The 25,982-nt window shown below is 45.0% G+C and overlaps 1 protein-coding gene across 3 annotated transcripts; it reads right to left on the bottom strand.

The window, feature by feature from the left end:
* Positions 1-669: 669 nt before the first annotated feature.
* Positions 670-25,775, bottom strand: NSFL1C (NSFL1 (p97) cofactor (p47)). 3 transcript variants are annotated; one of them, XM_011943387.1, is made up of 10 exons: positions 24,832-25,775; positions 22,454-22,551; positions 16,636-16,710; positions 14,147-14,152; positions 13,381-13,546; positions 12,652-12,744; positions 11,474-11,583; positions 10,936-11,073; positions 4,193-4,357; positions 670-2,416 (listed from the first exon to the last, which is right to left on the bottom strand). In XM_011943387.1, exons 1-10 carry the CDS (start codon positions 24,934-24,936, stop codon positions 2,254-2,256), a joined length of 1,119 nt encoding a protein of 372 aa, XP_011798777.1. In that variant the 5' UTR covers positions 24,937-25,775; the 3' UTR covers positions 670-2,253. The 3 variants fall into 3 exon arrangements, with proteins under 3 accessions (XP_011798777.1, XP_011798778.1, XP_011798779.1); XM_011943388.1 differs by lacking the exon at positions 14,147-14,152; XM_011943389.1 differs by lacking the exons at positions 12,652-12,744; positions 14,147-14,152.
* Between the last annotated feature and the right edge of the window lie 207 nt (positions 25,776-25,982).

The raw sequence follows: 25,982 nt of genomic DNA, 5'->3' as shown, positions 1-25,982 counted from the left end.
TTGGCCTGGCCCATTTAATGCCAGGAGGTTCTCTTCCCAATCAGTTTTTGGGGAGATTCAAAATGCCCCAGTTGAGAACTGAATTCAGAGGCCCCGGAACCAGTGGCTATCCTTTTTCTTTTAAACCTGTGAAAGCCTATCTGGGTGGATGGGCCTTTCCATCTAGACTGCCCAAAACAGAAAACTAGGGCTGGGAACATCCTTCCCCAGCCTGGAAGCAGACCAGTGTGATCCCTGGTCCAATGTCAGAGGGACTGTCTCTCAACTGTGGTAGCTTCATCAACAATACAGGTAAGCTATCACCTGCCTTGCTTGCTTCCCAGAGGTGCTGGGGGCTCTTTGCAAACTACTGTAGATGATACAGGTTTTAAGTGGGTGTTTTTACAATCTCTTCTGCAATATACTAATTAAGCAGACACTGTGAGGAGGTGGGGGGAGGTCAAATGTATGTACATGGGCCTGGCAGTTACGGATGGAGTGTATACTGCACTCCATGGTGGCTGAACGTAGGCTCTGGATGGGAACAGGCAGTACCTTACCACTTACTGGCAGTGTGACTGGGGCTCAAGGTTTTGTACTGTGAAGTGGGACCTCTGTGAAGCACTGAAGCACTTCTGCTGGCTGCTGTAGTTTCCGTCAAAGCAACCCATTAGAAAGTACAAAAGTCCATTGTCCTCATTCTGGTTTTTAATGTTCAAGGTGACAACAGTGTACAGTTTTTCCAGACCCATATGTAGTTTCCATAGTAATCTCCACCTGCTGGAGAAAACACTATGACAGATGCCATTGCCCCAGCAGGTCACTGCCAGTGTGGGAACTTTGGGATCAAAAGCACCAAGCCAAGTCCCTTGCTCAGGATGGGTCTTGGTTGAAACCACAAGCCCTTCTGCAGCTCTAGGTGGATGTAGTGTTGGTTCTTGGCTCATTGCAGGGGTGAAGCAGGAAACAGAAAGACTGGTGAGGCCTGCTTGGAAAGAGGATCGAGGCACATTACGATTCCAAACCAGGAGATCCTGAGTCAGCACTGATTCTAAGTCTCTGGTTTGTTTAACAGGGGAAAGGATTCCATCCAAGAGCCCAACGGGCCTCCTCTCCCAAACCTGCATAGGAAGCAAACTTATGGGGGCAGTGGAGGGTCTTTACCAGGCTAGGACTACTGCCTATGTTTCTGCAAGTCACAAGTCAGCAGGTCAAAGAACAACTGTGAAACAGAATCTGCTAAGCAAAGCCAAGTAATGACACTGACTTCCAAAACATACCCAGCAGAAGCCTCCTGCATGTACCAACAGTGACAGATGCTTGTAGCACAGGAAACTCACCCCTTCTTCAATAGTTGATTTGACTTGCCACACATCACTAGTGAACAGCTCGGTGGCATTTTGACTGTTTATCTTTTAGGGCAAGATACCCTGATTCTGAACTCACTTGGGTTGGGTTGGCATGAGCTGTATCCTAGTGAAAAAAATACCCCACCTACCTCCTAGGTCCACTCAAGACGTCTGCACGTGGAGTAAGTCAAACCATAAAGGAGCCCATAACAATACCCAGGAGGTGAGCAGTCTGGATGGTGACGGAGGAAAGGGCCAGGCAGGCAGGTGGAACAGACTCTCAACTGGCCAAGGCCTGGCAAGATTGGATTTCCCAGGGGTTGAGTAAAAGGAGCACAGGGAAATATTTATTTTCATCTTCTGAAGACACTGTGTGCATGTAGCTCTGATTTCCCACTTCAGGGGACTCTGGCTGCTGCCCAGTTTTATCTGGGCAAGCGATATATTCTCGTGGGAACAAGTGGTAGCAAAGCCCCTTTCGACACATTTCCCCTCCTTCCTCCAGTGATCGTTGGGGCTGGCAGGTGGGACACACTAGTGAATAAGCCTTGTGTACCACAAGTTTTTATGTAGAGAAGATGGAAGGAAGTTTCCTCCCACAGGCCCCAAGATAAATATAATTTTAAAGCAATTAAAGCCTGCTTCAGTGGGAGAGTTTCCGTACAACATGCTGGTGATATTCCTTCAATTTTTTTGGTTGTTTTTATTTTTTTTTCATTAAAGTCCATTGATCATCACAAAAACCCAGGAAATGCAACTAAGGAGAAAACAAATGTCCAACCAAGATCTAAGAACCCAGAGCTATGGAGGAGACGTCGCACCGGACTGCTGGGTGTGCACAAGGGGGCAGGAGGGGCGATCCTCATGGGGCATGGCCACTGGCCATGGGAAACACAGGAGGGATGCCAGGCAGCTGGCTGGGCGGTTATGTTAACCGCTGCACGATGACAGCATTGAGCAGGTTGGCTTCCTTCAGGGTCTGGCTCTCATCAGCCAGCTCTTTGTTCGGGAAAGTAGTCATGAGGATAAAGCTGGTGGCAGCCATGGCTGGCCGGGCATCCACGATGAAGAGTCGGATGTCGCTGATCCTGCAGGAGTTGGGGAAGTGGTGAGCAGTGCCCTCCTCTGCCATCCACACCCCTGCCCTGTGGAAAGCTAAACATCTCGCAAATCCCCTTCTCTGACCTTCTCCACAGAACAGCGAAAGCTACGCTCAGGCATGTGGGACCATGTCCCTTTCTTGCCAAGAGTCCTCCACTGCTGTTTCTATTTTCCTTGAGATAAACATCAACAACCCTACTGGGTTCCCAAGGCCTGCCTAATTTTCTACCACCCTCTTTCCCCTCAATCTCTTCTCCCCACTTTTGGTTCATCAGGCCATACTCTCTTCCCACATTTGGGTCCTTCTTTCCAGAGGCCCCTTGCCTGATCCCCGTCCTGTAATCCTCCTAATCACAACTCAGGCCTTGGATCAAATGCCACCTCCTCAGGACAGCCTTCCTCAGGCTCCTTGTCTCCATCCCTGGCCCTCCTTCCACATTTATGGAATGATCTGATTAGTGTCTCCTCCTGCAGCTCATGAATTTCATAAGGGCAGTATATGTCTGTTTTGTATGTCACAGGAATCACAAACTATTTGTCAGAAATTAATGGTCAACTTCTCAGGGCCAGGAATCGTTTCTCCAGACACTGCCTGTCTTCTGAACCTGGAGATCATATGAGAATGAAACCACCTGGAAACAATGCCTCCTTCTCTACAGCACTTAAACAGAAGTTTCCTTTTTGCCCCAAACCCCTAAAATCTATGCAACTTACAATTTGGCACATCTAAGGGTGTGTACCTGCAGGATTCTGCCTGTGACTTTTAGCAAACCAAGCCTTTTCACCCAGCGAAGCTCTCTGCATGGGCTGTCCACCTTGGGAGTGGGCAGCAGTGTGCTGAGCTTAATGAGTGAAACGAAACTGAGGCAAGTAACTCACATCACTGGGATGGGTCACTCCCTTAACCACCAGACACTTGAGTGTAATGAAGGTTCCTGATGAAGGAGGTCTGAACAGGCTCTAGATGCTCCTGGCTCACAGCTGGGGCTTGTCTCCCGCTTTTACTCACAGGCGAGCCCAGTCGATACTCAATGATTGTCAAACAATTCACTGACCCCACATGTGGGTGCTGGCTTAGTTGGCTCATGACCAATAAAATTTAGACACTTCTGTTCCACAGAAAGGAGATACCAAATATATTTACTGGCAACAGTCCTCTAGCACCTCTCCTACTAGTCTCTTCCCTTTGCTGCGCCTCAGTCTCCCCATCTTTAAACTGAAGGAGGAACTGATCTAGCCCAGATGGTCTGAGATGTAGAACAGGCATTCCCAGAATTCTCGACAGCCAGATCTAGAAGAGATCTTCCTGGCCCAGTGGTTTTCACAGGCCGCTTGTGGGGAGGGAGGTGGAGGAAGCCAGGTGAGTGGGATGCTGGCACTGTAACCCCTTCTCCTCTATCAACCACAGCAGTTCTAATTTGATCTCTTCACAGGACTTTAGAATAAGACTTCCTCTGAACAGTCTGGTAGCTTAAAAAAGCCCTGAGAAATCCAATACTTTAATTTTACAGATGAAGAATGAGACACACGGCGGTGGGGGCGGCGGGGGGGAAGTTAACAGTCACTGGCCACACTAATGGAAGAGTGGGGACCAGAACCTAAGGCTTCAGACTTGTAGTCCTTACCACCCTCATGTCTGTTTTGGGGAAAGCATGGAGTGCCTGCTGGTGTTTAGGAGGAAGAACGGCTCTCTGCTTCCCACACATTCGTGTGAGTCCCAGAGGACACTCCTAGAATAAGCAAGGCCACACAATGCAAGGTACCTGTGGCTGTGGTTAAATTTCTGCACCAGCCTCCCGCCGTCTGCAAGCCGAATTTGGATGTTTGTGGTAGGCTCTGATTCGTCGATTAAGATGGAAGAGCTGGCTTTGGCTTCATTTTCTGCCTGTTGGGCTGGAGAGCTGGTACTCAACACCTGGGGGGCAGTGCTGAGGAGAGAGGATGGCATCAGGACACAAGCAGAAACAAGGCCCCTGGCAAGAAGGGAATCCCCTTCTGGACTGTTACTGAGCATTTCCTATGCTCCTGTCATCGTTTGGTGCTGCTGATCTATTGACCCAGACACGGAGAACTGTGCCCTTGTGGTCTAGCAGAATTAGCCTCAAACCCTGAGTCATATGTTTCATATGTTATTGCTAGCTCTCTTGCTCCTGAGTAATGTGGGCAAGTTACTCGGCCTTTTTCCTCCTTGGTGTCTTCATCTGAACAAGGGCTTGAAGGGAGGAAAGCAGGACAGCCTAGGGTGGGAGAGACAGGGTCATAAGGCTAGAAGACATAATAGACCAGGGTCAGTTTTGGTCTCAATGGAGTGGTAGAGGGGAGTGTTCCAAGTCTGCAGTTGAGGCAGCCTTGGCACAGCCTGGCAGGTGAGTGGCAGGTTGCAGGCGAAGCAATCCAGATTCTTCCTCTGTGATGGAATTTTCAGGCCTGCATTACCTAGTGCACCTCACTCATGTGTGTCTGTACTCATACATCCACTATTGAGGGCAGGGGAGAGAGTTCTGAAGGGTGTTGAAAAGCCAATCAAGTGCTGGGTACTGCTGGTATTCATCATACAATGAACAGGACACGGTGTCCGCCACAGTGTTAGATTTCATATCTTAGAATCACATGGACCAGGGTTTGAATTACTCAAACATGCTTAGTTTCAACAAAGGTAATAATTAGATTTTTAAAGGGTTAAGGCTATAGGCCTTGCTCAGTTTTTGTGAGGATTAAAGGGGAAAATTGCATAATGCACTCAGGATGGCTGACAAACACAAAATGCACAAGGACTCCCAATTCTCCACAACTGTATGGAGCCACCTTCTCTCCTCCAAACTACCTGTTCACTTCACTCCCAGTCTTTCTCTTGGCAGACGACCTGACCTAGACCTTTACAAAGAAGCAAGGCCATTAGATAAGCCTTTGCTTCCCCTCAAAGCCTCTAATTAGATCAGTTCTTGTACCTTACCCTTCCCCCTTCACATCCCCCAAAATGGTACTCAGAGCAAATCCAACTGAAAGTGCTTTCCAAAGTGTGTTCCATAGGAAGGAAGGTGTAGGAAAGGCCACATATCACACCAGCAGCTTCAGAGGCCATTGGTACATTAAAAGTTTTGAGAGACTGAACAGTTCAATACCGCCCTGAAGCATATAATTAAAGAATGACTGAAAAGTGAACTTATTCTTTTCTGTGAATGTGAAAAATATGGACTTAGAGAATTACAAAGTAGAGCTCAGAAGAGAATGTCGCCCACATTACTAGCACTAGAGAAGCTGCTTCTATGCATCAGTCTCACAGCATGTGGGACTCAAAAAGCGTAGGCTGGGACACAGAGTTTAAATGACACCACCATAGGCCACAAGAGTTGCTTGGAAAGAGTGAAGAGGTAAACCTCACATACCTGTAAATGCCTAAGCTCTGCACCAAGCTTTCCAACCACCCATGGTTCATGGGCCGTATGTGGCCCAGGACAGCTTTGAATGCAGCCCAACACAAGTTCGTAAACTTTCTTAAAATGTCATGAGTTTTTTTTTTTTTGCTTTTTTTTTTTTGTTGTTGTTAGCTCATCAGCTATCATTAGTATTAGTGTATTTCATGTGTGGCCCAAGGCAATTCTTCTTCTTTCAATGTGGCTCAGGGAAGCCAAAAGACTGGACATTCCTGATCTACACTATCTTGTTTTGTTCATTAGTTTCACAGACATTAGGTCAACTCTTCAATTAGAATTCAGGCAGGCTGTCCCTCAATTATTTATAATAATTCAAAGTACATGTACTCATTGAAACCACTGCCTGCCAGAAAGGGAACTATAACATTTTCAGTCAGGCCTAAAATGAGAAAGAAGCTGTTAAGCCAAAATAGCTGATATCTATTCAGGCAAGGGGGTGGAAAGTAGAAAAAACAGGAGTGACATTTACATCGACTTTGTGCAGGATTGTCTAAAGGAGCTTTCACAGTCATGACCTCACTGAATCACCACAACCATCCTTTGAGATGGGTGTAGATGGGTGTTATCTCCATTTTATAGATGAGAAAACAGACACACATGCTATGGATCATTTTTAAAAACTCATGCAATAAACAAGCTTTCTTTCAGTATATATTCTGTGTATTCCCACCAGCCAGGATTTTGTCAAGCTTTACAATTAGGATGGTTTACTTTAGAAAAATAATATTTACATTGAAAATGCTTTCTCAAACTTCTCCTTGAGTGTCATTCCTCACTTACGAGCTGATGACCCTCAGCAAGTTACTGAGCATCTTGGCACCTCAATTTCCTTTTCTATAAAATGGAGATACTCTCCTTACCACATCTCCATGCCTTTTAGGAGGAAGCAGTCTCTACTGTCCCTATTATTAAGGAGAACTGGTGTGATGCTAGAGAAATGGCACAATCTTTGGAGCTATGCCACCTACCATTTGGCCTCCGCTCTGCCTCTAAACTAAACAAGCAGTGTGGCCTTAAGCAAGTCACAACTTCCCGGGGCTTCAGTGTCTTCGTGTGTAAAATGAGGAGCTGTTCTGTTTTGAGGATGAGACGAGATAGTGTGCATGCAAGGCCTGATATTTACGAAATCCTCCACACAAGGAAGCAGTTGCTGTTTGGGTTTGCTTCCCAGCACGTCCTGTTGCAGATGGCTGGTGGCTCATCACTGGAAGAGATGAGGAAAGTCTGATGCCTGGACTTGGCTGTGCTGCTTCTGACTGGTTGTTTCTCTTACACACTCCCTGAAAATTAGGTGAGGCAGGGTGGCCTGATAAATATGGTGACTGTTTATGAGGCACCCATTCCTAAGCCAGGCCCTGTGCTGAGTACTTCACATGTACTAACCCACATTACTTAACCCACAGGCTTAATCCCCAGCCTATGAGGTAGGGATTCATCATCTCCACTTCACAGATGAGGAAACTGAGGCACAACAGGGTTAAGCAACTTGCCCAAAATTCCGGTGTTGGTTCACAGAGGAAGCAGTATACAATCCGACCTGTCTGGCTCTCCATCCTGTGCTCTTTACACTGTCACACTCTTCTGTTGGGCCTTACAGTTAGACAGATATAGGCCTGGATTTCAAGACCCAGTTTCCTCATCAAAAAACAGTTAAAACTTCCCAGATAGTTGAGAAAATAGCTAAAAACATGCACTGTACCCAGCACATACTAAAAACACAAACAAATGTCTATGTGGCTATGCAAGAATATCCAGGATGCTATGCAGGTTGGCAGGTAAGGGCAGAGACTGGAGGGATCCAGCTCTGCACTGGCCAGCAATATGGATCTCACCAAGTCTCAGGGTCCTTCTTTCTAGAATGGGGATCAAAACAGGATTAAAGAAGATAAAACATGTGAAATACTTTGCATAGTGCTTAGCTAACAACATAAAACACTCGACTAGCCAATTACTATCATTCTTCAAGGTCCTGCCCCACTTATATTTGCCTCAATTCTGGACCTAAATCCACTGGAAATGCTATCAGCTGCCCATGGGCTGTAAGTGGAAGGTCACCTGACAGGCATTCCCAGTCTGTGTTGCTCTCAAGGAGGATAGGGAGTAGAAGAGGAGGAGAAACCTGACGACCAGGCCTCCTGATTCTTCAAATAGTAAGAGCACATCATTTAAAGAACATTAGTTCCATAGTGCTCTAATCATCCCGCAGGGCAGCCACATACATCTGTTCAAAGGAGCTGGTCTGTCAGCTCTTCCTGAGAACTGCCAACAGCTGGGCTACTGCTCCCAATGAGCGGCTGGCCATCTGCAGCTGTTTGATCACAGGCAGGAAAGGTTAGAGCAGATGTCTATAAATAGTGTTTTTTGGTGTCTCCCTACAAACATAGTAAGTTATGGGGAAAGTGAGTCTCAATCCAAGAGCCTGAATCACCCAACTCCTCCTATCTTTACAGTGGGAATAAACTGGCACTAGGTACTTTCTCGCCACTGTTACAAATCCTGAGACCAGTCATATTCTCCACAATAATAACCACTAGAGGTGGCACAGGAGCAGCTAAAGCTCACTTCCAGCAGCAATGACCCCTCCTTTCAAGTGCACTCTTGCTGTTTGCTAAAACAACAAAATTCTCTGGTTTCTCTTCAAATTGTATACATCTTTTGCCTTTTACTAAAACAACAAACGTTTAATACAACTGAATTTTCTCAAAATCTTTGAACTGAGACAACTTAATTCATTCACTTGAAGCATTTTCCCAGATAATTAAGATTTTGAAAAAGTCCAGTACTGACTGATTTTTGAAGCAAATCTGAGAAAATTTTCTTGAACTTTTGGCTTCTGATCATTTTGGTTCATAAGACAATGAAAAATGTAGTAAAACTTACGGGAAAAACTAAAGCAGCTGTCCTGATTTAGACTGGTTTTTCTTTTTAAGCTAAGTTTTCATAAAAAGCCAGAACTGAAATAAAATGCAAGTGGAATTGGCAGTGAACACTTATTTTGTTGATAAACATCATGGTGATATCAAGTTCTATCTTGTACTCATTCTCCACACTAATATTTATTTCTATCATGCTAAAATAGACTTTAAAGATATTTTAATTTTCTGAGATGCAGAGTTTCACACACATAATATGGTTAGACTCTCCAATAGTAGAAGCATTTCCTGTTAGTATTATAAAATCATACCCAAAGTACGTGGTGTTCTGAAGCTCTAAGCCCTCCCTTGTAACTGGCAGTGAGCATAAAAAGTATAACCTTTTTGATGGGCAATTTGATTATCTTAAAAATATGAAGCCCTTTTGAAACAATAATCCTATGTCTAGCCCAAGATTAAAGAGTATACAAAGATTTAATTAGAGATATTCACTGCAATGTTGTAATTCTGGTAGCTGCCTAAATGTTTAACAGTAGGGACTGGTTAAATTACAGCACATTTGTGGGCTAAAAAATTATGTAAGCATTATAATTAAAAGTGTAGAAATAAACTCACTGATATAGGATGACAGCCATACTTCACGGAAAAAGCAAAAAGTGGGTGATAAAACAGCATGTTTACAAACACATGTAAATGAGTAAGAGAAGAAAGATACACTTGCCAGATATTTCTGGGTGTTAGGTTTAGGACAGCTTTTATTCTTTACCTGCACTTTGTATTTAGATGAACATGTACCACTTTAATAATCAAAGAAAAAGAAAATTAGGTGCCCTATAAAGCTCATCACAACTGACAGGGACACTCTCTGTAAGAACAGCTGTCGTGGGCTAGTCCACGGCCCTTGACACAGTAGATGAAATGATGAGAATAGGGATGACTTAACTATTTTGGGCCTGCTAAATCTAATACCGTGAGCTCTGACCCTTGCTCCTGATGAGGCATGAATGGTCAATAGGCAGGTAAGGGATTCTAGCAGAGGGCCAGCCAGAAGCTCAGAGGGCATGGTTGCTGGAAGACCAAGCTTTGATCCCTGAAGACAGTGAGGTGAGCAAAGGCAGTACCTACTTTGAGAACTGCCAGATCTAGGTTAGAAAGGATGTCTCATTGTGCAGGAGTGCAGGAAGGAATGTCAGTCAGAAGGCCTGGGGTCCTGGCTGTAACACAGACCACACACAAGGACAGGCCCCTAATGTCCAAAAGCCTCAGCTTTCTCTCTATAAAATAAAGATCATATTGGCAAGAAGGGTCACTATGCTCTGAATGCCTACCATGTGCACAGTTCCCTCTGAAGAACACTAATCAGGTGACCCCATGGCCATGGCCAAAGCTAAGTGGATCCTGAGAGAAGGCAGCCTACCAATGGGTTGGCCAAGAGTCTGGTGGGAAAACTGTATGAGGGATACCAGTGACTATTAACCAATCAGATATCATCAGAGGGTTTGAATAGAAGATAGAGAATGTCTGTTAGTAGAGGGTACAGGAGTGAGAAGGCAGTGGCAGAGGACACAAGGCAGAAAAAGTCACAAGTGGCAGAGTGTCAGGAAGGGTCAAATAAGTAGAAGAGCTGCTGAGCTGCCATAATGGTAGCACACCAGCCTGCAAAGGGGCAGCAAGGTTCTTGAGCGTCCCTGCATCCTAAGCAACCCACCGTGAGGCCTGACTGGATGAGAGTCTGTAATTCCTTATCCCCCTTGGAATCCCCATTTTGGCCTTAAGCCATCAAGGAGATGACACCTTCCCTGAACACCCTAGATTACTGATCCATAGCAGCAATTATGTTACACTCTCTGCTTACATTGACTGCTAACTATGGAACAATGTTCTACATGTATCAGCTCACTTATTCCTTGCAACAATAATCCTAGGAGGTATGGACTCTTATTAGTACCAACTTATGGTTGAGGAAACTGAGGCTGTACAGTCCAAGGTCACACTGCTAGAAAGTGAAGAAGCAGAGGTATAAACTCAGGTCTGTTAACTCCAAAGTCCGTGTTCTCCACACTGTTCCTCCCATAGAAATACAATTTGAAGTATTTTGTAAACAGTAAAGAGCTAATAACCAAAGTGAGTGATACACAGGGTCTGCAGGGCTTGGCAGGTGTGACTGACAGTCTGGCTCTCACCTGTGCTGCTCCTTACCTGCCCAGTTTCTGACCCTCGCCAGTGAAGGCTTTGAAGGCTCCTTTGGGCTTCACAAAGTCCTCGTCCCGATGGTCCTCCATATCCAAGTTCACCTGTCCACCGTGAGCTAGCCTCCGCAGCTCTGCTGGCACCTCCCTGTGGGAGAAAAGGCCATGCTGGGGTCCACAGAGAGAAGATGGAAATGACAGTGATGGGGAAAAGGGGAGAAGATACCTCTCAGTCCCACAGAGAAAATTGCTGGGTCTCCCCAGGGAGCAGGCTACTCTGGTGGCTACCTGTCTGCCTCCACCTTTTCTCTTGCTTGTTCAGCCATGGCCGACACCTATTTCTTATTTGGCCACTTAGGTCTGCCTCAGGCCCAAAGGGGAAAAATGGACACACAAGGTTTCTGGAGCAGATCTATGAATCTGTATCTCAACTATGCTGAATCTGCTTCAAACAATTTACTTCCCAAATAATCAACATTCTGCCTTCTTCTTTCCCAACTGCTATCCACTCACTGATTTGGGACCTGGAGGAGGGCTTTTTCACTCACCCTCTGCGGATAGATTCCAGAAACTGGGCATTGGATGGATCTTGGTAGCTTCTGAGTTCTCCATTATCCAGGCTGAATCCACTCTTCCAGAGTTTCAATACTACATGAACCTGTGATGACAGGGAGTAAACAGTTACCAGGGATCTGGTAAGCATAACAATTTGAACTTGCAAATTAGCAGGTTTTTACTATTTCTCAGTGTTGCTACTACCAAAACACACACAGACAGACACACATACATACATGTGTGCACAAGCAATTCAATAAGCAAACTAAGTAAGTATTAACCTAGAATAGGAAGGTGATCCAGCACAGACTAAGAGCAGGGGTTTTGTTTTAGGAGAACTGAGGCTGCATCTTGACTGTGCCACTCACTAGCTAGATGGCTCCAGGCAGGTGACCCAATTGACGCTTTGCTTGTGCTTGGTATGCAGTGAGTGTCCGACTAAACTACCATGGCAAATCTTGCTTGTGGACTATTCCACAGTCATTAAAAATGTTATCTACAAGTTCTGTTAACAACAACTCCCATGCACATTCACAGCAAAGGGTCTAGAAGGCTCAAAACCAAGGCATTAGCAGCTGCCTCGGAGGATAAAATGTTTATTGTCTTCTTGTTTGACTTTATTTTGGAATAAAACCCAAAATGATTTAAAACATATTATAGAAATCAATGATCACAAGACTACAAGAAAATGTTTGTGGCATAATATTGAATAAAAAAGACTCAAAATTGTGTGCATGATTACACTTGTGGGGAGGGGGACCCTATGCACAGGGCTAAATAGTGGACAATGAGGAAAACTAAAAAAAAAAAAAAAATTGGTGTTAAGTCTTCTCTGGGGGTCTGAAGACAAGTTCTTCAGCTATACTCACATCACTAGAGAACCCCAGATACACTGTACCTCTGCCTGAGATCCATGGGCTGCTCAAAAAACTCCTTCATTTGCCCATCCCCTTTCCCCACCTGTTCTCACCAGCTCTCTCACCCAGCACCCGTGAAAGCTGCCTTTGATTTTCCAGTAAGCCTCTCTGTTCGTGAACCACAGCAAGGGCACTATGTCTGTTAGCTTCCCTTTCAGAGGCTGCTGGTTCATGCACAATATGTAACCAATCCCTTCAGAAAAATGACAGAACAGTCCACAGGTTTCCCTCATGCAAGGTGGATGCACACTCACATCTTGGCTGGAATGCTGCCTCTTTTCTCCTGCCACATAGGCAGACTCTTCCTCTGGTGCTGCCCCAAGGCGGTAGCCACCTCCTGCAAATGGCTATAAGGGACAAGTTCATACACATTTGAGAGGTTGGTCCATGGTAAAAGAGTTACTCAGATGTAATGATATATATATCTTAGGTAAGAGGAAGAAAGAGGAATGGGTTCCTGATCAAGCATGTTAGCTACTAGATGCATTTTCTCTGACATCAGACTCAGTGCCTACATGGCCAGGCAGTATGGTAAATGAATTAGGTGGCCAGAACTGGGGTAAGAGCTGGAAGGGGCAGTGCCTGGCTAAAGGAAACAGATGCTACTAAACTCTCATTAACCATGACCATGTAGGAATTTGGGTACAGGAGTCCCAAAGAGACAGAAATCCCTGTTTTATATAAAATAGATGACTATTAATTCAAGTAAAACAAAATAAAACTCCAAATAAGTCAAACTGGATAGGCCAAACAAAACATGTATGCAGAACCCAATCTAGACCATAGGCTACAGGTTTGAAAACTCTGCCCCAATTCTTGGTTCCACGTTAAAGGGTGAGAGAAACTACACTCGCGTTCTGCACAGAAGACCAAGTAAGCACATGAAAAAAAGAAAAAGAATCAGTCACTACCGAGGTGAAGAAGGTGGCATTCCCAGCTCTGGAATCTCAGTCCTGTGGGCAGACAATGACCCTCATACTCACTCTCGGTTTACTGGTCTCTCCAGGGCTCTTGGTCACTCGCTCCACAGCTACAGCTCCATGCTCTTTGGCACCTTTAAAGAGATCATCCACCAGCTCGTTGGGACTTTTCTTCCTGGGAGGGCCAACAATCTGCTGTCCACTTCTCTCTGAGCCCCCAGCATAAAACCTGTGTACAAAATACACCTCTAACATGAAACACTCATGGAAAACATGAATGGAGCATGTGCCAGGTTGGTGCTGGGCACACTGAGGCAAAGGGTACAACGCTTGTCTTTAAAGAACTTACTGGCTAGCTGGGAACACATGGAAGGAGGCAAGCAGGTACAATGCAGTGTGAGCAGCAACAGAAGTCAGTAAGGGAACACTGGGTGGGAAGGACAGCCAAGACTTCCTATAAGGGTGTCTTCTGGGCCGAGTCTTAAGGATGAGGATGAGTTTATTAGGTGAACAAATTGGGGAAAGGCATTCCAGGCATGCAAAACAGCTTATCAGCTCAGGACAGAGTCTCAGCTCAGGAGAGAGTCTCAGCTGGGAAATATCAATTTGGTGGCCAGGCTCCTCTCCAGGAGACAGTGACTGCAGTCACAGTCAGAAGTATCCACCACTAGTGACTCGGGGTTAATGGCGGCACTGGCACGGTTAGTACAAGCAGCTAGGCTCCAGTCTTGGCTCTGCCACTGTGTGTCCTGGGTAAGGCAGTGCACTACTCTGTAACTCACTTTCCTTGTCTTTGAAATGGGAGGGAAGGACCACATGCCCTACCTACCTGCTCCTTAAGTCAGAGCCGTGAGGTTCAAATCAGCAGATGTATGCAAAAGAACAAGCACAGAGTAATGCACACAGGTAAGGTGGTGTGACACAGCACCAGGAGCTCCCCCAAGCCTCACCTCACCTTGCCATTCATGTGACACACACTGTGGCCCCTGAGGAAAGGGTATTGGAGGTCAGAGAAGCTCCAATCTCAAATACAAGCCCCAAGACACCCACACTGGGCTTTGCAACAGGCCAGGCATGGCTTGAGATAATAAAATTAGTACTTTTTTATAAGGGTCTGAAAACCAGTTGTCATGCAGCCTGGCCCCACTGCCTCCTTATTACTCCTAGTCAGAGCTAAGTCAACAGCTTGTCCCCAAGTGGGAAAAATCGAGAACCTATAAACATTAGGCTCATCCCTCTATTTCCTGACATTCACCAGAGAACGAGAGGCAAAGCCACAGGCCCTGACAAGGACAACAGCACCAGTGTCCTTTCAGTCTGAAATGCTGAGGGTCAAGGAAGTAAGCGGAATGTGAAATAAAGGAAGGTCATCGCCTGGAGGATGTGACTGGGTGGGAAAAGAATGAGAAAGTCATTTATGAGCTGGGCATTCACGTACTTGATGACACTGCCTTTCACTCAGGAGTGTAAAACCCTAAAATTAACATACATTCTCATATCCAGGAGTATCTAAAAGGAAGGTTTTGAGGCAGTGTGAAGGTCACAATAGGAATGAAAATAGAGAATAGAACACATGTAATTTCTCAGCCCACTTCTCCAAAGACTGACCATGATGAGATAACTGCATTCCCGTAATAGTTATTATACAATTTTCCTTAGGAATGTCTGACAGACCGAGGCAGATCCTGTGGAGAACCAAAACCCATGAAATGAAGTTGTAGCCAGTTCATTCTTGTTCATTCCAGGTAGATGAAGTTCTGCTAAATGGACCAGAAAGTCAAAGTCTTTATTAAGGGATCTCAAAGCCCTGGCTTCAGAACTGGGAGCCTGTGAGCAAGAACCTTAAAAACATGCATGCCCTTGACCTGGTATTTCCATTTTTAAAAACTATCCTAAAAAATAATCTGAAATGTAGTTAATTAATCCACAAAAATGTTCATAGCACTGGTATTTACAGCAGTAAAACACTGAAAATAACCTAAATGTCAGGCATCCCGTGTAACAGATTATTATTACAGCATATGAAAAGGCATATGAAGGATTTTAATGACATAGGAAAATGTTTGAGATGTAGCATTGATTCAACAAAACCATATTTATATACAGAACAAAGACTGGATGGAAGTATGCCAGAACATCAACCGAAGTTACCAAAGGGTAGATGAGTTTAAGACTTTTTCATCATACTAGTCTGTATTTTCCACAATGGATATTTTTATTACAATGCTCCTAAAGGTTAAGAACAAATAGATGTGTGCATGTCTACTGGGGGAATATACACTTACAAGCCTATTATTCTGTTTTTTACATGATGTTTTTTAAATTAAAAAGAAAAAGCTGGAAAGAAATATACCAAAAAATGGGTATCTGGTTACGTATGGATTATAATATAATGAATAACTTTTTCCTTCTTTTCCTTATTTTTTAAAATTGTAAATTGGCAGTTTATAATTGTATATACTTATGGAGTACAAAGTGATGTTATGCTTTAACAATATGAAGTGGATTAAATCAAGCTAGTTAGCATATTCACCACCTCAAATACTCAAAATTTTTGTGGTGAGAACACTTGAAATTAACACGTAGCAATTTTGAAATGTACATGCTCCTTTATTAACTATACTCATCATGCTGTGCAAGAGATCTAAAAAAAAAAAAAGTCCCAAACCATATTCCTCCTAAGATTTTATACCCTTTGACCATCATCTCCCCATTATCCCCTCACTTCTGCCTCTGTAACCACACTCTGCCGATTGTTCTAGATTGGAATTGTTCTAGATTCCACATGTGAGAGCACGCCGTATTTGTGTTTCTGTACCTGGCTTATTTTAGTTAGCATAACGTTCTCTATCCATGTTGTTGAAAATGACAATTTTCTTCTTTTCACAGACTGAGTTGTATTCCTACTGTGTATATATACCACATTTGCTTTATCCATTCATCTGCTGGTAAGACACTTACGCTGATCCATAACTTCACTACTGTGAAGAGCACCGCAATGAGCATGGGAACATAGACATCTCTTTACAAATTTCAAATCTTTTGAGTCAATATCAAAAAGTGGGACTGCTAGCTCTTTTCCTTATTTCCCTCCCCTAATATTCCTCGATAAATACATTAAGTAACGGAACAGGGGTCACTTCTAAGCTACAAGGGAGAAGAGACTTCCTAGGATATAACCCACAGACCAGCCCACAGTAGTAACGGCTAACAATAACTGAACATGTTTACCAGGTCCTGTTCTAGGTGATTTACACATTACCCTGAACTTCCCTGTAAACTGTCCCCCAGATCCCAGATCCCATCTAGAAGACTCACCTCTGGCCTTCCTCCTCTTCCTCATCCTCATCTTGGTCATGAATGAGGTCTCTGAAGGATGTCACTCTACTATCACTGGAGACACAGAAAGGAGCAAAATGATCTCAGGGAGCATTAAGAAAGGTAACCCTCATCACCAGCAGCTAAGGAGGTGAAGACACTAAGGTTAGATTTTTGGTAGGTGAGAGGAGGATGTTATGTGGAGACAGGTTAATCCTCTAAGACTGCACATAAAATAATGTGGCATTTATTTTTCCAAGGTCACACAGACTGAGTATAAATTAGAAAGTCCTATCGTGAGGTAAAATGGAATCCCAATTTAAGCTATCCTGGCTTTAATAAAAACTAGAAAGTATTTATTAATATTTAGGAAAAAAAGCAGTGTTGTGTAGGGTGGGCACAACTAAAAATGAGTACAAGGGTTAAGTAGTACAGACAGTGGGAAGGAATACAGGAACATAAGAAAGGCTTCGCAGAAAAATGAAATATTTGGGCCAACTGCCAAAGAACTAGAGGACAGTCACGGTGATGGGGCTGCTGGGGAAAAGGGGTTGGTATAGCATTATAGGAAAGCAGCATACACAGTGCACAGAGACCAGAGAGTTGAAGGAAGGACACACAGTCAAGAAGTAGGAATGAATGAATTATGTGGGTGACAGCACTGGAGGAAAAGCAAGCCCCAGTCTACTTCTGCTGCAGGTTAGTGGAGAAGTAGTATTGATTTTGAGAACAAAAGCAGTGTTGTACGGGATGGGCACAACTAAAAATGAGCGTGAGAAGGGTTAATTCTCTCTGACATTATCTTCCACTGCCATTTTCCACCTAGTTTAGATCTGTTCTCAAGGAACAGGCTTAGTTTTTCAAGGATCATAAGACACAAGTTTTATCAAGATGAAAAAAAAAAAAATTCTGTATTTCTTAGGGGAAAAAAGCAGCTTCCATATAATATGGGAGAAGGAGGGTGATACGGTTTGGCTCTGTGTCCCCACCCAAATCTCATGTTGAACCATAATTCCCAATGTTGGAGGAGGGACCTGTATCATTCCCCCATGCTGTTCTCATGATACTGAGTGAGCTCTCACAAGATCTGATGGTTTTAAATATGGTACTTCCCCCTTTACACATGCTCTCCCCTGCCACCATGTGAAGATGTGCTTGCTTCCCCTTCACCTTTTACCATGATTGTAAGCTTCCTAAGGCCCTCCAGCTATGCTTCCTGTACAGCTATGGAACTGTGAGTCAATTAAATCTCTTTTCTTCATAAATTACCCAGTCTCAGGTAGTTCTTTATAGCAGTGTGAGAAAAGACTAACACAGAGACTAATACAGGTTTAGTGAGGCTTTAATGAGCTGTTAACTAGGAAGAAAGCTCCAGTTCAGTCTTGAACATTTATTTCAAGGAGACAATCAGGAGACAGAAGAGTTCTGAGGTTCCATCAACTAGAAGTGAGAAGACAAAAACCAATCAATGCAGCAAATAAGCTCCCTGTATGAGTTGGCTCCTGAGAACAGCCTGGGCATTCCTTGATACTCGATATGACATGGTTCAAAAGGATCCAAGTGATGAGATCTGTACTAGTACCCTGAGAGTACTAGTTTCACTCATTCATCTTCCCAAAGGGAATTTTCCATACAGGCTCAGCCTAAAGTTTCTTACAATGACTAGGCTAGGATGACCATCTATGAAAAAAATATTTTCTATCTCCCTGTTGCTAAACTTTCAAATATATGTGTGTACACTTGCTTGGGCAAATCACTTGCTCTGGCTATGGCTTTCTTTCCCCCAAAACTCATACACCCAGACTCTGATGGTATCCGACACTGATTCTGGTGTCCATGTACCAGGTTCCAATCCCAATTCTGCTTCCTACCCTTGTGATCCTGGACATGCTATTTAAATTCTCAATGCTCTCATTTTCTCACATGTAAATAAGACAATCACAGCACCAACCTATGGGCTTTCTGTGTACAGGTGGGGTAGTGATGCACAGAAAGTCTTTTGCATGGTGTGGCACATTTAAGTACTACTCTTGAGTGGCAGTTCTCAAAGTGTGGTCATGGACCAGGAGCATCAGCATGACGGTGAACCTGTCAGAAATGCAAATCCCCAGGCCCCTCTTAATTCTACTGAATCAGAGGCTCTGGAAGGGGTATTCAACAATCTAGTCTTAAGGAGCCCCTGAGATAATTTTGACATACATTCAAGTTCAGAACCACGGTGTGGAGTAATGCTTTCAGTTACCTTCTGGCATGGGTGTCCTAGGGATACTACCAATTGCTGAATACTTTAGTCCTATGGTCTCTATAAATCGGCTAAATATCTCAGAAAGTTCGGTTTTTCAATATTAAAACTATCTCCCAGGCTACTCTGGCATACTGAAGTGGCACAAAGCTCCTTCATCAGATGACATTTTCTGCTTTTAATCTGGTTACCCTAGCTCTGTCTCCGTGTGATGATGGAAATGCTCTATCTGCACTGTCCAACAGAGAAGCCACGAGTCACATTTGGCTATTAAGCATCTGAAATGTGGTTAGAGCAAATGAGTATCAATGTTTGTTTAATTCTAATTAATTTAAATAGCTAGTGGCTGGCTACCTTATTGGATAATGTAGTTTTAGAGAATCAGACAATGGTAGTCGCTGAAAGTTTCAAGTAAAACTTTTGCTGGATGAAAGAGGGGGAAAAAAAGGAAGAAACTGTTACCTCTTGCTTAACCCTGCATACAGGCGTGGGAGGTGCTGGCAGGGAGGTAGCATGTGGCAGTAGAAGCAGCTTTGGACTTAGGCAGACTTGGCCATGAATGTGTGATAACAGCAGCTGTAAGTTACTTGACCTTTCTAAGAATTAGCATCCTGACCAGCGAAATGGTGAGCACCTTATCTACTTCAAAGCTGTTGAACAGTATCAGAAGAGAACACAGGTGAGAAATATGGCTAGAAGGATGGTGCCACTGCTCCTGAAATACTAGCCCTGCCACTTCCAGGAACTTACAATTTACTTGGGGAGAAAAATTAAGTTAAATATCAGGAAAAGAGTTCAGGGCAAGGTGGGAGAGATGCCACCCAGTAGTATGTGGATATAGTCAAAGAACTGAAGGAGTGATAGTTGCGACTGGAGCTCTGTGGAACAGAATTATGGCATGCCGCCTGGTCACAGGGTTAGGAATAACACGCTCGACAGAGGAGTGGGGATGGAGGTGAACATGGAAGGATGCATGGGATCTGTAGAGGCAGAAAGCAAGAGAGTGGGCACACCTGACCAGGTGAGAGACTCAAACAAAAGCAGGAGAACCAAAAATAAGGAATAATTAGAGCACCAAAGAAATCAGTTTGGTTGGAACAAAGGATTTCAGAAATGAGGAAACGGGAGTCAGATTAGGAAGGTGGGTCCAGGGTAAACTCTGGAGGACTCTGAATGACCACAAGAAGAGGCAGAACGTTGTTGGGGCTGAGAGCTGAAATGCTGAATGTAGAAACAACCCTACATTTAAATCCTTGTTTTACTAGCTCTGTGATCTTGGAAAGATACCCCAACTTCAGTGTCTTCATCTGTAAAACAGGAATAGTACTAACCTCAGTGCTAATAGTACTAACAACAGTACTAACCTCAAAGGGTTGTTGTCAGGACTAAAAAGGTGTTCATGTAAAAGCTTAACCCAGTGCCTGACTCCTAAATACTCAATAAATGGCAGCTGTTATTACTGAGTTTAAACTGTCTCCTGTAGCAATGGTAACATTTTTATGTCTGTCAGTCCTTTGAGAATCTCATAAAAGCCAAGGACTCTTTCGCCACAAAAGATACCTGCTAACGTGTACACAAACTTTTCCCTGTAACTTCAGGTATTAATAATTTAGAGACTTTCTCATGCCCATTCCATAGATTCCTCCTAGGGTTCTGGGGCTCCATATTAAGAATCCCTATTCTAGAGTTGGGTGTTGCTCTGAGGCAGCAGTGACAACATAAAAGGGTATGTGAGAAGTCGAAAGTGGGGGATGGGGAGAGGGCAGCAGCTGGCTAAGTGTCCTGCAACACCCAGGTTGAAGCAGAGGCAGGCCTCACACAGAATTCCTCTGAGGTGCTAGCACAAGTTTGGCTTTTCCTGAAAATGTAGTCCTAGCATTTGCTTTCCTCGTCAATAAGGACAACCATGCAACAGACTGTATCCTCCTCCCTCCCTTTTTCTTGTCTTCAGTTCTTTTCTAGGCCTACCACCGAGTCTGAGCCTTAACAGAGCAATAAAGCAATGCCTCTTGGACTGAATGTGTGTCCAGTCTTTTTACTCACTTCAGTTCTAATATTAAACCCTATGTCCTTGATTCTTTTACTTTTATGCCTATTCTTAAATAAACATACTTGTTGGGGAATAGACAGAGTAAACAAAACAGGTTGAGAATGAATGCTAAAAATGATAATACTAAAATTACAATAACAACACATACTGTGCTCTATTTGCTTGTGGTAGCAATCTCCTATGTGGTAGGCACTATCATTCCCAATTGACAGGTAAGGAAAATGAGGAACTGATACATTAAGTAACCTGCCCAAGGTCACAAAGCTTTTACTTAAGTGGCAGAGCTGGGATTTGAACCAAGGCAGTCAGGCTCCTGGGCCCACGCTAATAAACCACTGCCTTAATAGAACTTTGGGACTACTGGAGAAAAGAGAGGAGTAAACATGTAACTGGCATTAGAGACTAAGTTTCAATCTCTCCCCCTGTATAATTCTGACATGCCAACATCCTAACAACACCCTAAGGTGGCTGTCAAAGACTCACACCCCAGAAAATTAGCCATCTCTACTAGCAGCTGCAAGAACAGCACTTACCCTAACAACATGTCCCAAGCAATAATATCCAGATATGCCATCACCAGTATCTCACAGGTTAGCACGTGCAAACAGTTACAAGATCACTTTCCTCCTACCTCTTTTCTCTGGATGGGAGTGAGTGAAAGAAGTTAAGAAAGCAATGAGATCTGGGGTTAGTGCTCCTTCTTCAAAGGGAGGAAATATATTTTAAACCTCAGTTGCCTTTAGAGAGAAACATAATTTACCACTTCATGGCAAAGAAACACTATTGGTTATATTCTAGGGTTGAATTCAAACCCAAATAAAATTTCCTGGCTTAAACATACACTAGAGAGTAGAAGCAATCAGGCTAAAGCAGAGAAGGGAGACATCTCTGCCGTCACACTCTCTGTAAAGGATCAGACACCTTTACAGGAAGCACCCCTGCCTGTCTCCTGGAAGACCAGCATTGTCTCACTCTGAAATCTGCTGCGGGAGCCAGGGAGGCGGCACCAAGGGATGCAAATGGCATCGCAAAGGTTAACACTGTTTTACCTAGTAAGACAAGGTCTCCCTAATCAACTTGGCAAAGGGTGGGTTACACAGGTTTATTTTGTACAAGACTTCTTAATAAGGTAACGGGCATCCTAAAATATCAAAACAGCTTTCCTAAAGTCATTTCGCCTAATCTTTCACATCTATAGCACCCTTGAAAGGAAGTTTTTTGGCTTTTAAAAACTTTAGAGTTGCAGTGGTCATTCCTCATATTACATAAGTAAAAGACCCTCAAAAGTCTTAAAAGTAGATTTGTGGTTTCCCCCAGAATTGAACCATAAACCACACCCAGTTAAAAGTCATGCATCTCTGTACTGGAAATGACTGAGGCTTGCTGGGAAGTACTACCCATTGACTCAGTCTAACCTTCTCATTCAGACCCGGTCCACACGCCCAGGCCTGAACCCTCTGGTCAGAAAATAACTCCTCTTCACTGCTGGAAACACTCATGTAGCAATAATTGAAGTTGGCCCTTACCTGGGGGCTGTGCCTCTGGACACTGAACTGGGGGTTGCCTGCGAAATGGTCACAATGTCTTCATCCCCTCCGTCCTCATAAAAGCTCGCTAGCGCGATCTGAAACAGAGAGGTAGTACCTTGGGACCCTTAAACAGGCCTTCACCTAACACATATCTCCTCTCAGCACAGAGGAGTACGGACATGGCCAACACTTACAAGGTAGCTTGCATCCATGGGCCAAAGAAAATTAGATCAGAAGGTTAACAGCTCAACTGTTAGTCTTCATGTCAACTGAAACAAATTCCACCCATGACGGTGAAAAGAAGGCAGTAAGAATGGCTGGGGTGGAAGACACTCCTCATTCTCATTTTATGAAGAAACAGGTAAAAGTAGCACACATTTAGTGAGCATTGTGCCAGGTTGTTCTGAGCATTCTACATACGTTGATTTGTTTAATCTTCACAGAACTCTATGCTATTAGTACTATTATCATCTCACTTTATAGTTGATACAGAAGCACTGAGAATTAAAAATAATTTGCTCAAGTTTACACAACTGGTAGAGTGGAGCCAGGTTCCATCCCTGCTAGTGTGCTCAGGCCCTTACTCTTAAGCGTTTCCAGTACAGCCAGGAGTCAGGAAATGTGGTTAGTCCACGTTGCTACTTTTCCTTTCTTTCAAGTTGTTTCCTAATCTGTGAAATGGGGGTACCTATCTCACCAACCTGCACACTGGATTAGATAATCCATTACGATTTATGCACACTCGCACGTCAGGTCTACACATACAGAAGGAATATGGGAATCTTTCGGTCATTTGTGACATCTCTCTCACCAACTCAACGGACAGGCATTTACTAATCACTTGCTTTGCACAAACACAAGAAAGCACTGAGGTCACAGAGATGAAACAGACATGGCTCCTGTCCTCAGGGTCACCAACTTTACAGGAGACAGTGAGCTGTCACGGGATAAAAGTAATCTGCTGGGAGGCAGTGTGCTGTCTCAGGACATGTAGTGAACTGGCATTCTCAGGGAGCCTACCTTCAAGTCCTGATCCTGCCAGGCAAGTCACATGCACGAGTCTCAGTTTCCCCACTACAATGTGAGGGGAACGAGACAGAAGATCTGTTGGCCATAACACTGTGTGCTTTTAAGTCTTTCAGGTAGAAACTTTTTATTTCTGCCCAGCACAGAGGCTTCCTGTTGTGTCTAGGTGTGATCTAGGTGTGATGCTTTACCTAATTCTTATGTTTGGGAAGCAATTTACGTTTGGCAGCAGACCCAGTACAAATTTCAACCCCACTACTTACTGGCTATGTGACCTTGAGAAAATTCTTTCCCCTCTGTGCTTCCAATTCCTCATCCATAAAATGGGTCTAGTCTTTACCTCACAGTGTTGCTAGGATTAAACGAATCATATTACATAAAGTGCTTGGCACATGGTGGTTTAAAGCTTGGGCTCTGTCTGCTTGGAATCAGACAGAGATGAGTTCCACTTCTACCTCGTCTGCCTGGTAGCTAGTAAGGCCTTGAGCAAGTTACTTAACCTCTTTAACCTCAGTGGCAAAATGCGAAGGTTAAATGACAAAAGACTTGTAAAGCAGTTAGAACAGCGCCTGGCTCATGGTAAGTACTCAATAAGCATTAGTCGTCGTCATCATCATCATCATCATCATCTACCTAAGACGAGGCTGGCCAAGAATATTTATGCAATTCTTTCTACAGTTAATTACCGAGTGCTTATTATGTGCCAGGCATTGTTTTAGGCACTGGGAATTCATCAGTGTACAAAAATCCCTGCCTCGTGAAGCTTAAGTCTTCTCAGCAAGTATTTAGTGAATACTTAGTACGTGCCAATGAACTACACAGTAATTTCCACGAAGACTCCCATTTTACAGATAAGTTAACTACGAAAGGTGAAGAAGCTCCAACCTTGCGCCACCACCCCAGCAATTAGGAAGGCGGGGCGGGGTTCAGCTCCCGGGCTGGACTTCGGAAGTGGAAATGGGCGGCCACCTAGTCCCCGAGTGGGGCTTCACCCAAGAGCTACTCACTCGGACCAGCCTGGCCCTCGGCAGACATTCGGCGCGGCAGCCACGCCCCCAGGCACTCCCTCTCCTCGCCGGCTGCTGCAGTGCCCGAAGTGTCGCTGACGCCGCAAGCAGGAGAGGCAGAGTGAAACTGGCACGTCAGAACTGGCTGCGGCTGGCCCGGGTTCCCCCACTCCCAAGCCGAGCAGGCGACGCGTGACAAGCGGTCCCGGGACCATGAGGCCTGGGTCGGGCCGCGGTAGAGCGGGGATGACTGTGCGCTTCGGCCGCTGCGGGCTTAAGGCACCAGGCGCCCGTTCCCAGCAGTCCCCGGCCCACCCGACACAGCCCGCCTCGCGGCGCTACCTGCAAGTCCCAGCCGGCCGACTCCAGAAAGAAGCGGGCCCGGTCCTCCTCGGCGCCCGTCACCGCCACGAACTCCCTCAGCGCCTCCTGTCGCTCCGCCGCCATCTTCGACCGGTGCGCTTCCCAAAGCGCTCCGGCGGCCGCCGCACAGCCCAAGCCCAGCTGCCGCGTTCCGCTTGCCGGTCGGCGAAGCCCAGCCGGTGGGAGCCCGCCCGCAGCCCCGCCCCACGTGGTGCCCCACGCAAAGCGCTCCGTGCGGGAAACCCCGCCGCTCCGCGCCCTCTGGCGACTGCAGCGCGAACCGCAGCCTAACGGCGGGGGTGGGAGCCCGAAGGATGAGAGGCGGGGCGGGTCTTACATACACCTGTGGGCTGATGGATCCCTGCAGGAGTCAGATTCCCAATTATTCATTGACGCAGCCCTCATTTCATTAATTTATGCATTCGTTCATTCACTTACTCGTCATGCATTTACTGAGAGCTATCAATGGCCCGATGTTTTTCTAGGGCTGTGGATATGGCAGGGAGCAAAACAAAGTCCCTGCTTCCTTGCTTCTTACACTCTGGGGGTAAAAATTCAGACCTTGAACAGGCTAGGCCTCCGCTCACAACACGTCCATGCCTTGCTTTCTCGCCCCGCATAAAAGACTGTCTCAGAGCCTGCCTGCAGGACTCATGAGAAATGGGCCAGTTCCTCCATCTCATCTAGGGATCCGCTAGCTTCCTTTGCTCCAGGCGCCTTGCCCTCCTTGTTGTTCCTGGAACTTGCCAGGTATGGTGCATTGCCTCAGGGCCGTTGCGTTAGCTGCTTCTGTGCCTGGAGCACCTTTCCCTTACCGATGGGCAAGGCGCTCTCTCCGCTTTCTTTGGGCCTCTGCTCCAAGGCCACCTTCTCAGGCACAAACCTGTCCTCTGGGCCCTCAGCTTCTTTGCCATCTTTCCTCTTGCTTCTTGCCACTGGCAGGTACAGTAAGTTCCTCTCCAAAGAGTGGGCTTGTTCAGCTTACTTGTTCTTTGTTCTCTATTTTCAAAGCCTAACTTACTCGTTCTTTGTACCTCCTTACCCCTAGTTACGGTAAACAACCTTCCCGCGGGTCCTAATCTATAACCCACATCTGTTCCCTTGGATACCCTCGCTACAATTGCCAGTCC

Source organism: Colobus angolensis, unplaced genomic scaffold (genome assembly GCF_000951035.1).
Source record: "Colobus angolensis palliatus isolate OR3802 unplaced genomic scaffold, Cang.pa_1.0 Scaffold219, whole genome shotgun sequence".
NCBI lineage: Eukaryota > Metazoa > Chordata > Mammalia > Primates > Cercopithecidae > Colobus > Colobus angolensis.
This window is presented reverse-complemented; position numbering and strand designations above follow the sequence as displayed.

Bases quoted from the DNA above. Each gene is read 5' to 3' on its own strand.
- NSFL1C (XM_011943387.1), bottom strand. From the start codon at position 24,936: ATGGCGGCGGAGCGACAGGAGGCGCTGAGGGAGTTCGTGGCGGTGACG. The intron at 11,584-12,651 runs GTGAGTGTGCAT...CTGTCATCACAG, and splicing joins GGCAGCATTCCAGCCAAGAT to GTTCATGTAGTATTGAAACT. The intron at 11,074-11,473 runs GTGAGTGAAAAA...TTTCTCCCACAG, and splicing joins CTGGAATCTATCCGCAGAGG to GGAGGTGCCAGCAGAGCTGC.